The 12,410-nt window shown below is 50.7% G+C and overlaps 1 protein-coding gene and 1 long non-coding RNA gene across 9 annotated transcripts in view; one reads left to right on the forward strand and one right to left on the reverse strand.

Moving 5' to 3' along the window:
- AMBRA1 (autophagy and beclin 1 regulator 1) overlaps nt 1-11,803 on the forward strand; it is a 252,765-nt gene extending 240,962 nt beyond the window's left edge. For all 8 annotated transcript variants that reach the window (XM_053560500.1, XM_053560499.1, XM_053560502.1 and 5 more), the window contains 2 exons: nt 2,486-2,679; nt 10,238-11,803. In XM_053560500.1, the coding sequence (XP_053416475.1) occupies nt 2,486-2,679; nt 10,238-10,734 (691 nt within the window). In that variant the 3' untranslated portion in view covers nt 10,735-11,803. The remainder of the gene's footprint in view (nt 1-2,485; nt 2,680-10,237) is intronic.
- LOC128564759 (uncharacterized) lies at nt 7,270-10,231 on the reverse strand. The gene is made up of 2 exons (XR_008374153.1): nt 8,095-10,231; nt 7,270-8,045 (listed from the first exon to the last, which is right to left on the reverse strand). It is a non-coding gene; the product is annotated as an uncharacterized LOC128564759 (long non-coding RNA).
- Nucleotides 11,804-12,410: the final 607 nt, after the last annotated feature.

Raw genomic sequence — 12,410 nt, forward strand, 5'->3', positions numbered from 1 at the left:
GGTGCCGCCCTATTAATTTTTTTGAGATGGGGTCTCACTATGTCATCCAAGCTAGAGTGCAGTGGCTATTCACTGGCTACTCACTGGCATGATCATAGCTCACTGTAACCTCAAACTCTTGGGCTCAAGCAATCCTTCCTAGCAGTGAGGACTATAGGTAACCCAGTCACACCCCCTCCTGCTTTTGATGGGCTCTCAGGCAGCACCCTCAGACTGTGCTCCAGGGCTCTGGGCCCCACCCCAACCAGCGCAGCTTCTCATTGATCTGTTTCATGTATTGAGCTTTTGCAGATGGTTTCACTTGAGAAAAGTGTTCCATGGCTAAGAGTGAGAACAAAACCTCCACTCTCGAAGTCTTGCTTTAGAATACCCCCTAAGTTCCTCCCATCTTGGCCATGGTGTCTGGGCACCTTGGAGTGAAGTAAGAAAACAGGGCACTGAAGAAAGATGCTGACCCACAAAGTCTGCTCCATGACCCAAGGAGAATCTGCAGGGGGATCTCTTAGATGGCCCAGACCCCAAGCCCAAGCTGCCCAGGACTGCAGCCCAGGGATAAAGCCTCTCCAGGGGCAGTTAGACAGTAGAAATCTGGTATTGATCCTATATCACTGAATTTGCTAATGAAGACTGAAGTTTTGAAAAAACAAAAGTGCTAGGTCAATGATAAACTCAAGGCAATTGCCACTTCCTATAGGAATTGTTGGGCACAGCTAGAGGAATAATCCCAGAGCAACTAGAAATAGGAGTGTTTGGTGATATTGCAGAAGTCCTGGGCTGCCTCTGCTGCAAGCTCCTGCCATCCCAAGGGTCTAGCCTGGGAAGTGTCCAGGGAGAAGGAAGTACTGGCCTAGGGCCGGGACCTCTTAGGGGCAGTTTGTGCTCCCTCCCTATAGAAGTCTGTTTCTTTTCTCTCCCCTCCCCTCCCCTATCCTTTTTTTCCCTCCCTTCCTCCCTCCCTCCCTCTCTTCCTTCCTTCCTTGTCTCACTGTGTTGCTCTGGTAAAGTGCCATAGCATCATAGCTCACAGCAACCTCAAACTCTTGGGCTTAAGCAATCCTCTTGCCTCAGCCTCCCAAGAAGAGTCTGTTTCCAGAAGGCCCTGGGAGGAGGATTTCAGAACAGCCTTATAAGAGTTCCAGTTCTTTCCGTTCAAAGGAATCTTAGTCCACTTGGAAATTCCAAGATTTAAACTAGAATCTTAAAAGCATACAAGGTTGGATAATGAAGTTCACAAACTCATCCTGGCAAAAGTGCTACATACCTCATTGCCGAATATTATTATAGTCACTTTGAAGTACTCCTTTTGGGAAGCTATGTAGTGATACCACCCTTCAAAGCTGTTTTGGAACTCTTTTTCTGGAATGGCCGTCAGAGCTTTCATCATATGAAATCAGCCAATTAGGGCAGCGCCTGTGGCTCAGTCGGTAAGGCGCCGGCCCCATATACCGAGGGTGGTGGGTTCAAACCCGGCCCCGGCCAAACTGCAACCAAAAAATAGCCGGGCGTTGTGGCGAGCGCCTGTAGTCCCAGCTACTCGGGAGGCTGAGGCAAGAGAATCGCTTAAGCCCAGGAATTGGAGGTTGCTGTGAGCTGTGTGAGGCCACGGCACTCTACCGAGGGCCATAAAGTGAGACTCTGTCTCTACAAAAAAAAAAAAAAAAAGAAATCAGCCAATTAAGTTCACGAACTCATCCTAGAAAAAGTGCTACCTACTTCATTGCTAAATATCATACTCCCCTTGGGAAGCTATGCACCAACATCAGTGCCTAGTCCCCCATTCAAAAGTGCTTTTTCTGGGATGAGTTTGCAAACCTAATTGTCCAACCTCGTACAGTTAGAAGGCAGGTAAGGACCTCCTTCCACTATTTACCCTTTGGTGGATTAGCTAGTGGAAACTTGAATCTAAATAGGAGTCTTTTGAGATCAGCCATCTCTACCTTTACCTCTACAAAAGGTCTACTGTGTAAGGAAATGAGTGAAAATAAGTGGGTTTGCCAGGCACAGTGGCTCACGCCTATAATCCCAGCACTTTGGGAGGCCAAGGCGGGTGGATTGCCTGAGCTCAAGAGTTTGAGACCAGCCCGAGCCTGAGTGAGACCCCCATCTCTAAAAACTAGCTGGATGTTGTGGGCACCTTTAGTACCAGCTACTTGGGAGGCTGAGTCAAGTGGATCACTTGAGCCCAAGTATTTGAGGTTGCTGTAAGCTATGACACAACGGCACTCTACCCAGAGCCACAAAGTGAGACTGTCTAAAAAAAAGAAAAGAAAATAGCTGGGTTTGGCAGATTGGATGGTTCTGTGGCCTCCTTCCTTTGTCCCAGGGCATGGGCTGACCTTGGAAGAGAATGGACACAGATGAGTTAACCACCATCAGGAGGCAGCTTCGGGAGCACAGGCCTGAGGATTGACATGGAGCCCGCAGAGCTCTGTGAGGGAAGCTGTCCCAAGTCTTGCCTGACTATAGCCTGCTTTTCTCTCCCTAGAACCAGCAGAGCCACATGGAGGACAGACAGAGACATGGGTCTGATGAATGCAATTGGGCTGCAGCCCCGGAACCCCACCACATCAGTGACATCTCAGGGCACCCAGACTCTGACCCTTCAGCTGCAGAATGCCGAAACACAGACTGAGAGGGAGGTACAGGAGCCAGGGACAGCAGCCTCAGGTCCTGGTGAAGGTAAGAGCCCTGCAGTGCCAGAGGGAGCTCTGAACAGGGGTGCTCCATGAGAGCTGTTCCTTAGCGTGAGCACCCACTTCTGTGTCTGAGCAATGCCCACCTGCTGATGACATTAAGAGCTTTCTCAGGCAGAATCATCATTTCCCTGAGCTGGATCACTGTTTCCAATAAGCTGACCTGCTCTTGCAGCCTTACTCAGCTCCCACCAAATACCCTGACTTCCTTCGCTTCTAAACTGGGAGGATCCAGGCTGTTTTTCCAAAGAGAGAACGCAGAAAGTAGACTGGTTTGAAAGGGCTGCAGGAGAAACTTGCTGCTGTGAGCTCTTATTCCAGAGAAGTACACCCCAGGTTTTAGGCTTCCACGGCCAGCCCACAGGTTGTCTTCCGTCTGCCAACATGACAGATTTGGGACTGCCACAGTGAGGCCCTCTCATGCATCTGTCGCACCTGGAGTTTGTTGCCATTTTGGCTGCAGCCTGGCACACCATCAGCCCCTTCCTCTCACCTATTTCAGGTGTGGCTCAGCAACTCTCAACCCTGGCCCTCCATGCTGGCCTCACACTTGTAAGAACCAATTAGCACTTCCCACCAGTGGATAGAGCCCCTTGGGAATCCGCCAGCAGCTGTGTTAAACAGGCTGTTGTCACTCCATATTCCTTTCACCCCCTACCTCTAGCCCCCTTGCTGGGCCCAGCCCTGAACAAGGCAACTCTAAACAGACACACATTTTCTAGATATGTATTAAGCCATTGTTCAAAACAGACCATGGGAGGAGAAGCCATGGTGCATATCAGGCAAAGTATCACCCGGTTGCCCATGTTACCCTCAGGAATGGCTTTCCCACTGCAGTCCCCCATAGGGAAATGAAATTTTTCAAAGTTAAGTCCCTTTTCAGTCCATAGCCTAGTCTACTTCCTACATCTGAGGCCTGTGGTTTTCTGTTGGGTAGAAGCCCCCTTAGTGGGAACATGAGCAGCTGGCAGTGCTGGGCAGAGCAGCCAGTTCCAACTTTGAGGCTCAATGACAAAGAGGTAACTGAAGGCTTTTTCCACCATCGCTAGGCCTGGTTTTATGGGTTTCAGTGGATTCTGATCCTCCTTCCCTAGAGTCTGCTAGGCCTATTCCAGAAAGCCTGAGAGCCAAGTAACAGGGAAAAACACCACTGGCTTCTCCAGTGGAGCCAGCACTCCACCCTTTGTCCCTGTAGATGGGCAGCCTCTGAGAGCCCCCAATTGACCCAGATAGTATGAAGCCTTCCCATGAGGAATTCGGAGAGGCATTCTGTAGTCGTAGGTGCCCCCCTCTGATTTGATTTCATGGCCATTTACTGAGCCAAGTGTCAGCCACTTGGGCTGTGAAGACAAATAAGCCTCTGATGTTCCCCAAGGAACTCACAGTCTAGAGAAAAATACAGACACCTAAACTGATAATTAGTATGATGAGGACCTCAGGGGCACAAAGGAGGGGGGCTCAGGGAAGACTTGTGGAGGATGTGCCCCTGAGCTGAGTCTTTAAGGATGAGGAGGAGTTAGGCAAATGGGTGGCAGGGAGGCCTTGCTGAAGAGGAGACAGCACATGCAAGGGCACCAAGCTCAAAAACACTGAGCTATGCAAAAGAGAACCACTCACAGGTGTGTGTTTGTGGCATATCCAGCACATTTTGAAAACTGAGGCTGGGAGTGGGAGGGCAGATTACTGGGTCTGGGCTGGGATTGAGGCCTTTAGCCTGAAGATGAAGTGCAGGAGCTCTGGGAGCAGGACCTGCCACCTTGAGAGGGCATATGTCCTCTGGTCTTTCACCTCCCAAGGAATTCTCTGCTGCCTTCTTGTTTAGCATCTGGCCCATTTCTGGCCTCTAGTCAATTATAACTTCCTTTCTTCCTGGTTAGGGAGCAGGGGCAGAAGGTAGATGGGAAGAAGGGAACTCTCTTTCCTAGTTTCAAGGGGCCAGGACCTCCCTCCTGTAAAGCAGAACAAGTGGAGGGCAAGCCCTTCTGAACCAAGGCGCTAGTCAGGAGCAGTGGGCAGAGAGGGTTGGACACCTCGCTGCTTCTGTCTGTGGCCCTGTGAACTTTGCCTAGTGCTCTGGCCCCCAGCCCTTCCATGTATCACATCCCTTTCAGAAAGCAGTTGGGGAAAGGTGGGTGTGGGGACTTGATGGATGGGTGTCACTGCCTAGCCCTGTTGCTCCCAGGACCAGGACCCTTGTTCTGAGATGTTCACCCCACCGCTCTGCTGTCAGAGGCCTCACAGAGGAGACCAGGGATCAGGGTTCTCTTTGGATCTAAATTTCCCTATGCAGATGTAGGCACAGCGTCTTTTCCTTGTATTGACACAACCAGTAGCTAAATCTGCAAGAACATGGTTAGTAAAACCCTGGTTTAGGAGTTTAACTCCTCTCTGAGTTTGGCTAGAAGGAGGACCCCCTGCACACACACCTGCTACAGCATCCCAGATTTATTAATGTTAGAAGCCACCCTACTTGTAGTAATCACTGTTCTATGACCTGCCCCATCTCATCAGCTAGCACCCAAAGGGATCCCAGGCTACTTCTTAATTTCTTGCTTTATAAAAGTTTGAGAAAATCCACTCAACTGTTTCCAGGACTTCCAGAAAGAGCACTTCACAGGGGAAATTTGCATGTGTCAGGGTTTTTGCACATCCAGCTTTAACAAGTTTGATATCCTCCCGAACTTACACTTGACCCTGCAGCAAGCTTTCTTGTCCTGCTGTCCAAGAAAGTAGCTCAGAAAAGGGGCTGTTTGTTCCCAGCACTGGTACATGCCTGCCTGGCACACAGCAGCCATTCAGGAGTGTGTGGAACAAATTGAGCTGAGGCAAGGCCCTGCCTCAGAGCTTGATGCATCATTTGGAGAGCACCATGGCTCTGCCTTATCTGGTGGTTAGACCAGCTGCAGCAGCCTGGGCCCTGGGCCAGGAAAAAGCAGATGTGAACAGGGACGATCAGGAAGGGCAGCTCCTCCTTTGATTCTGAGCTGTGGTTCCTCTTCTGCTCTTCTAGGCAGAGAAGCCCCCAGAATTCAGTGTAGTTTCAGGGCATGGCAGGAAGTTGCTGATCCTAACCTGGCTTCTGCATCCCCATTATACCTTAGAACTTGCCAAGGAAAAGATCTCATGTCAACACTAAACCAATTTCCCATTTTTCAAAGACAAAAAGAAATGCGTTTGCTACAGGGAGGGAGACAGCAGAATTAGCTCCTGTGGGCACCACTGCTGGGTGGTGGGCCACATGACTGCCATTTCCTTTAGGCCCCGGTGTTTTGTTTTGTTTTTTTTTCCTTCCACTAGAAGAATGTGCCAACATCCTTCAATAGGTCTTAGCCTTGGCTTAGAGTTCCCAGGAGAGAAGCAAAATCATAGTTCTGTAGGCTGAAACTATCCACACCCAGCCCTGGGGAAACCATTCCTGTGTACATTTTTTTTTTGGCTAGGGCTGGGTTTGAACCCACCACCTCCAGCACATGGGGCTGGTGCCCTACTTCTTTGAGCCACACCCTCCTGTGTACATTTTAAAATCTTCCATTCATTCTTTTTTGAGAACTTCCTTTGTGTCTGGTATTATATTAGGCACCATGAATTCAAAGGTATTGCAAAGGGAATTACATTTAGAGATGTCACCATGTCTCTTCCCTCAGAGAAGTCCAGAAAGGGACTAGACATATAACTACTTCTCCCGTAGTAGAGTGACATGTGACCAGTGTGTAAAATCTTAAGTCTGGAGCCCCTGTGAGCAGCCTGGGAGCCCTCTTATTCATTCTTACATATATTTGACAAATACACACCAAGTATAAGAACATGTGTTAAACTCTGGACTCAAAGAATAAAGCTGAGCCAAGGGGGGGCCAAGTGCCATGGCCCATACCTGTAATACTAGCACTCCGAGAGGTCAAGGTAAGAGAGTACCTTGAGGTGGACTTCCAGAACAGCCTAAGCAAGAACAAGACTCTGTCTCTGCTGAAAATAGAAAAAACTAGCCAGGAGTGATGGTGGGTGCCTCTAGTTCCAGCTACTCAGGAGGCTGAGGCAAAAGGATCACTTGAGGGCAGTGCCTGTGGCTCAAGGAGTAGGGTGCCGGTCCCATATGCCAGAGGTGTCAGGTTCAAACCTAGCCCCAGCCAAAAACCAAAAAAAAAAAAAAAGGATCACTTGAACCAGGAGTTTAAGGTGTGAGCTAGGCTGATGCCATGGAACTTTAGCCTGGGGCAACAGAGTAAAACTCTTGTCTCAAAAAAATAAAATAATAAAGCTGAGTCCAAAACCTTCAGGAACTTAGAGCCCAGAAAAGAGATGTTGCAGCCATCAGAGGTAGAGCACTGAGAGGCCTGAGAAGGAGCAGGCTTCCAGCTGCAATCCAGGAAGACTGTGTAAAAGAGATGGCATTTGCGTTGGCCCTTGAAATTCTTTTTTTTTTTTTGTAGAGACAGAGTCTCACTGTACCGCCCTCGGGTAGAGTGCCATGGCGTCACACGGCTCACAGCAACCTCTAACTCTCGGGCTTACACGATTCTCTTGCCTCAGCCTCCCGAGCAGCTGGGACTACAGGCGCCCGCCACAATGCCCAGCTAATTTGCAGTTTGGCCGGGGCTGGGTTTGAACCTGCCACCCTTGGCATATGGGGCTGGAGCCCTACTCACTGAGCCATAGGCACCGCCCGGCCCTTGAAATTCAAACAAGACACACGAGGAGATGGGACAAGAGCACAGAAGAGAGCGTGCACAACATGTGCCCATATGTGTAGGCAGGGAGCATGGGTTGAGTCTGCATTAGTAGAAGCTATTGGTACATAAAGGCAGGGCAGGGCAGGAGGATCAGGAAAGGGCAAGGGCCTGTCTACAAGGCTCTCAGATGTTAGGCAAAGGTGTTGATGACTTCGAGGGTCTTGGAGCTGCTGAGTTTTGAACAGGTATAGAGTTAGCCAGAGCTCGGTTAATCAGAGCTTCGTCAGAATGGTTAATAGCTGCATCATGGAGACTGTGGAAAAAGGGGACAGGAAGCAAGAAGAGCAGTGAGGACACACAGCCGCAGTCATGCAAGGAGGCCAGAGCCAAGGAAAGCTGTGGGAGAACATAGGAGGGCTCTGACCTAGTGCTGGTGGCCAGGCCTCCTTCATGCTGGGGAAGACCCCTCAGCACTCTCTGAGGGCTTGGCTACAACAGCTCTCTTAGGGCCCCAAGGCATCCTGTCTGGCCCCTAGAAACCGTCTGCTTTAAAGAGTGGATAGTTCCACTGCCAGCAGGCCTCTGCATACCCAGAGCAGACTGGGAGGTCTTGAGTGCACAATATTCTTAGAGTGGAGGCTGCAGGGAACACAAGGAGGGCCCCTAGGGGCCTCCCTAGGCAGCCCTTTGACTCCCAGGGTAGAAGCTGTGCTGTGTCCAGGCCCTAGGTTGACCTTTCCTCATAGCCTCTGCCTTGCTGCTAGAAGGCTTTTCCCCCTGAGAGAAGGGAGGGTTGACCCAGTACTCTGAGAGCACTTCAGGTTTCCTTTCTTTCTGCCCTGGGAGCTGGAGCTAAGCTTCCCAGAAAGAGGTAGGTTAAAGGCAGCCACCCGAGGAGTGGGGGACAGAGTTTACTTGGGGACCTTGAGAAAAGAAGGCTAAGCATAAGCTAAAGCCCAGGTGGTACCCCAGTTGCTGCCTAGTGCTGAGGAAAATGGTTGAAGACTTGGAGAAGGAACTAGTAGCATGAGGCTGCCAAGCACTAATGAGAAGGGACCTAGAGATCCAGTGAGGCCTTGGACACTGTTAAGCTGTGAAACTGGCTGGCTTGGAAATCCAGCTTTAATGACATAAGCAGAAAGAAGGGACTACATGCAGTTGGGGGAAGCAAAGAAAGTCTTATAAAAATAGGCTGTGGCTGGCTCGGTGCCTGTAGCTCAAGCGACTAGGGCACCAGCCACATACACTGGAGCTAGCGGGTTTGAATCTAGCCTGGGCCCACCAAACAACAATGACAACTACAACCAAAAAATAGCCGGGCGTTGTGGTGGGTGCCTATAGTCCCAGCTACTTGGGAGGCTGAGGCAAGAGAATCGCTTAAGCCCAAGAGTTTGAGGTTGCTCTGAGCTGTGACACCACAGCACTCTATCCAGGGCGACAGCTTGAGACTCTAATAGCTGGTGGCAAGAAATATTCCCAAAAGAACGAAAACCCAACATCATAACACCCCAAACTGCAAAGTCCCAAACTGGTCAGCAAGTAGCCAAAGGAAACAAATCAGAAGTTCATTAGGATCATCCCTGGGAGCCTGGGAGCCTTGCTTATAGTTGCCAAGCCCACCCCTGCAGAGAACTGAGCAGCAGGCAGCAGGGAAAGTGCCTCAGGACAGGGCTCCACTGCTACAGACCCCCAATTCATCACAACAGCCATGTTGACCAAGTGCCTGGGGTGTGCATTATCTCATTGGGGACTGGTTTGAAGTCACCCAGTGAGTAGAAGAGCTGAGATTTGAGTCTGTCCTGTTTATTCCCATATAAGAGAGTGCCTAGAACCCTCTCTCCCTCCTTGGAGCTGCAGGTTGAAGCTTCAGACCTGAGTAAGGCAATTGGCTTTCTATAGGAAAAGGTGCTATCAGGCATCCAGCCCCAGGAGAACAACTGGGTAAAGGGAGAAAAGAGAAGGAAACAGTTCTAAGGAATAGTTAAAAATTCAAGCTTCCTCATGGGCTTGTAGAAGGTAACATAAAACAGACAAGAGTGAAGGAAGACAGCATTGAAATGCACCACATTTACCTTTGGGCCACACCCCACAGGGTGTCCTCTCTCTTTCCAAAGACAAAGTGGCAGATCCCACCCCAGCCTTAGGTCTACTGAGCTGCCCAGGACAGAGACAGGACAGACAAAGCAATCAGACTAGCCTGCCACTGGTGCTAAAAGGGTTAATTAAAGCTGACCACTTGACTGGATACAGTGGTTTAGGCCTATAATCCTACCCTGTTTCCCCAAAAATAAGACATCCTCCGAAAATAAGACCTACTAACCGGAAAGATAAGACATCCCCTGAAAATAAGACCTAGCGCATCTTTGGGAGCACACCTTAAAATAAGACACTGTCTTATTTTCGGGGAGACAGGGTAGCACTTTGGGAGGCTGAGGAGGCAGCTGGACTGCTTGAGCTCAGGAGTTCAAGACTAGCCTCAACAAGAGCAAGGCTATTTCTAAAAATAGCCCAGCTACTTGGGAGGCTGAGGCAAGAGGATCACTTGAGTCCAGGAGTTTGAGGTTGCTGTGAGCTATGATGTCATGGCACTCTACCCAGGGTGACAGAGTGAGACCACCATCCTTCCATCCTTCCCTACCTTCCTCCATCCTGGGCTGTAGTTTCCCCACCAGTAACATAGAATTATGAATTTCTATCATCTTGTGGAGTTTGGTGTAGCTTTTAAGACTGATTGATTTTCACAATGATGGACCTGGGCCTCCTCTTATTACTGCTTTTAGTCTAGACTCTCCCAGCTCTTCCCAGTGGCTGCCTACCTGACTCAGAGGCCCAGGCCAGCACCTAATTCCCTCTTTTCTTCTGCTTTGTACTTTCCAGGTGAGGGCTCAGAGTATGGTGCCAGTGGGGAAGATGCCCTCAGTAGGATCCAGAGGCTGATGGCAGAGGGGGGCATGACGGCTGTGGTGCAGCGGGAGCAGAGTACCACTATGGCCTCCATGGGGGGCTTTGGCAACAACATCATCGTAAGCCACCGCATTCATCGCAGCTCCCAGACGGGCACCGAGCCAGGGGCCACCCGTACGTCCTCACCCCAGCCTTCCACCTCTCGGGGACTGCTCCCAGAACCTGAGCAGCTGGCAGAGCGAGGCCTAAGCCCACGGACAGCCTCCTGGGACCAACCTGGGATCCCCGGGCAGGAGCCACCCCAGCCAACCCTGCCCTCTTCGTCCCCTGCCCCTGTTCTCATCCCCATTCCCAACACTGAGGGACCAACCCTGCACTGCGACCTTACCAATAACAACCCCCTTCCCGATGACAGTGGCAGCAGCAGAGGTGAAGCTGCAGGCCCCAGTGGGGAGCCACGGAACAGGTAGAGACATGTATACTGGTGCCTCCCCTCAAACCGCTGAGCAGAGACTGGACCTCACAGCTGACTGGGAACTGTATATGCGGAAGAGCTGCCGGCTGCATCAGGGAACAGGAGGAGTAAGAGGGTGGGCTGAAGAGGAGTCGAGTCATTGGGCACGAAGCAGTCGGAAGGGCAAGACTTGCCTTGGGGGACTAGAACTTTTGAGGATCTGGAGCCCAGGAGAGCCATACTGCTGGGCTTAATGTAAATGGAAGAGCAAGTGGGTGTCTGTGCTGTGAACCCCCCTTTTTCCGGGAATGTGGGCTCAGGGGTCTCATCCCTGGACAGAGAGCCCCAGAGGAGTGAACAGTCTTCCAGTTCTGGGCCAAGCCATTCTGCACAGATGCCAATGGGGCAGCTTTCTCTCTGTCCACCTATTGGGTGGGCAGAGCTACCAGGAGCCCAAAAACAGGAGGAAGGGCCTGGCTCCCAGAAACCATCTCCAACTCTGAGCCTTCCAGAGCTTCAGCCTCTCTTCATCATCTTACCCCACAGAAACCACAGTCAGGGGTTGGGCCAGGTTCCCAGATTCCTGAGGACAGGGACTTCTGCATTTACTAATGGGGAACAACTGCGAGGGAAAGGGGCCAGCCTGCTTGCCTGATGGAGGATGGGGTCAAGGGACAGTGGGCAGGTCTTCACTCAGGAGTGGGGGGAATAGGCTGGCCCACCCCCAGGGCTTGTCCACCAAGCTTCTCCCTCCCTTCCAAGCCTCTCAGCAGCACCTGTGGGTGTTAGTATTACCTGAGCCTAGGCCAAAGCTAGCCTAAGGCTGGGGGAGAGGGATGAGACTCCAGGTCAGAATGTGAGGTCTTGGTCTGTGATTTAAGGTGTTGCATGTGGAATCTTGAACTGTATGTGTAGTTTCTAGTGGAGAAATCAAGGCTCTGATCATTTTGTTTTTAGTATGAAAATGTGATTTCCTTTCTGTTTGTAATTCATCATAGAAATATTGTGACGGGAGGAGAGGGGATAGTCTACTGCTAATGAGGGAAACACCAAAGATCTACATCATTAAAATGATGATATGCCCCCTCACCAGGCTCCTATCTGTTTGTTTCCATGGAAGATGGAGGAGGGGGTGGTGATTGGGATGTAGGAGGTATTGAACTGAGCCATGTCCTGGTTCCCCCAGGCTCTATTTCTGGTGCTGCTGTCCTAGTTGAGGAACCCTACCTGATCCTCAGCCAGAGCTGACTGGGTAAGGGCCACCATCCCTGCTTTGTTCCACACCTCTGTACACCACCACTTCCTGCTCCCCAGGGGCCTATGGTGGATTAGAGCCACCTTCCAGTGAATGATGGAAGATCACTCATCCCAACAGCTTCCTAACCAAGATGATGAACTTGGAGCAAAGATATAACTGGCCAAAAGGCTAGATCCCCTCCAGTCCTGGGAAACCACCCAAAGCAGGTGTCTAGTGTACAGGGACCTTGGTCTGGTCTGCGCACATCCCCCAAAGGTGCCATTTGCTGGCTGCTCAAGTCTCTCTTTGTGTCTTCTATACAGTGGCTGAAGCTGAAAGGCCTGGTCTTTCTATGGGCCTTAGCTACTTCAAAGTTTCAAGCCAGTTAAAAAGTGGAAGGACATTTGCCTTCAGAGAGCTATACAGGAAAATCGGAGAAACCCCAGGGCTTTTTG

This window comes from Nycticebus coucang, chromosome 14 (assembly GCF_027406575.1).
Source record: "Nycticebus coucang isolate mNycCou1 chromosome 14, mNycCou1.pri, whole genome shotgun sequence".
Lineage (NCBI taxonomy): Eukaryota > Metazoa > Chordata > Mammalia > Primates > Lorisidae > Nycticebus > Nycticebus coucang.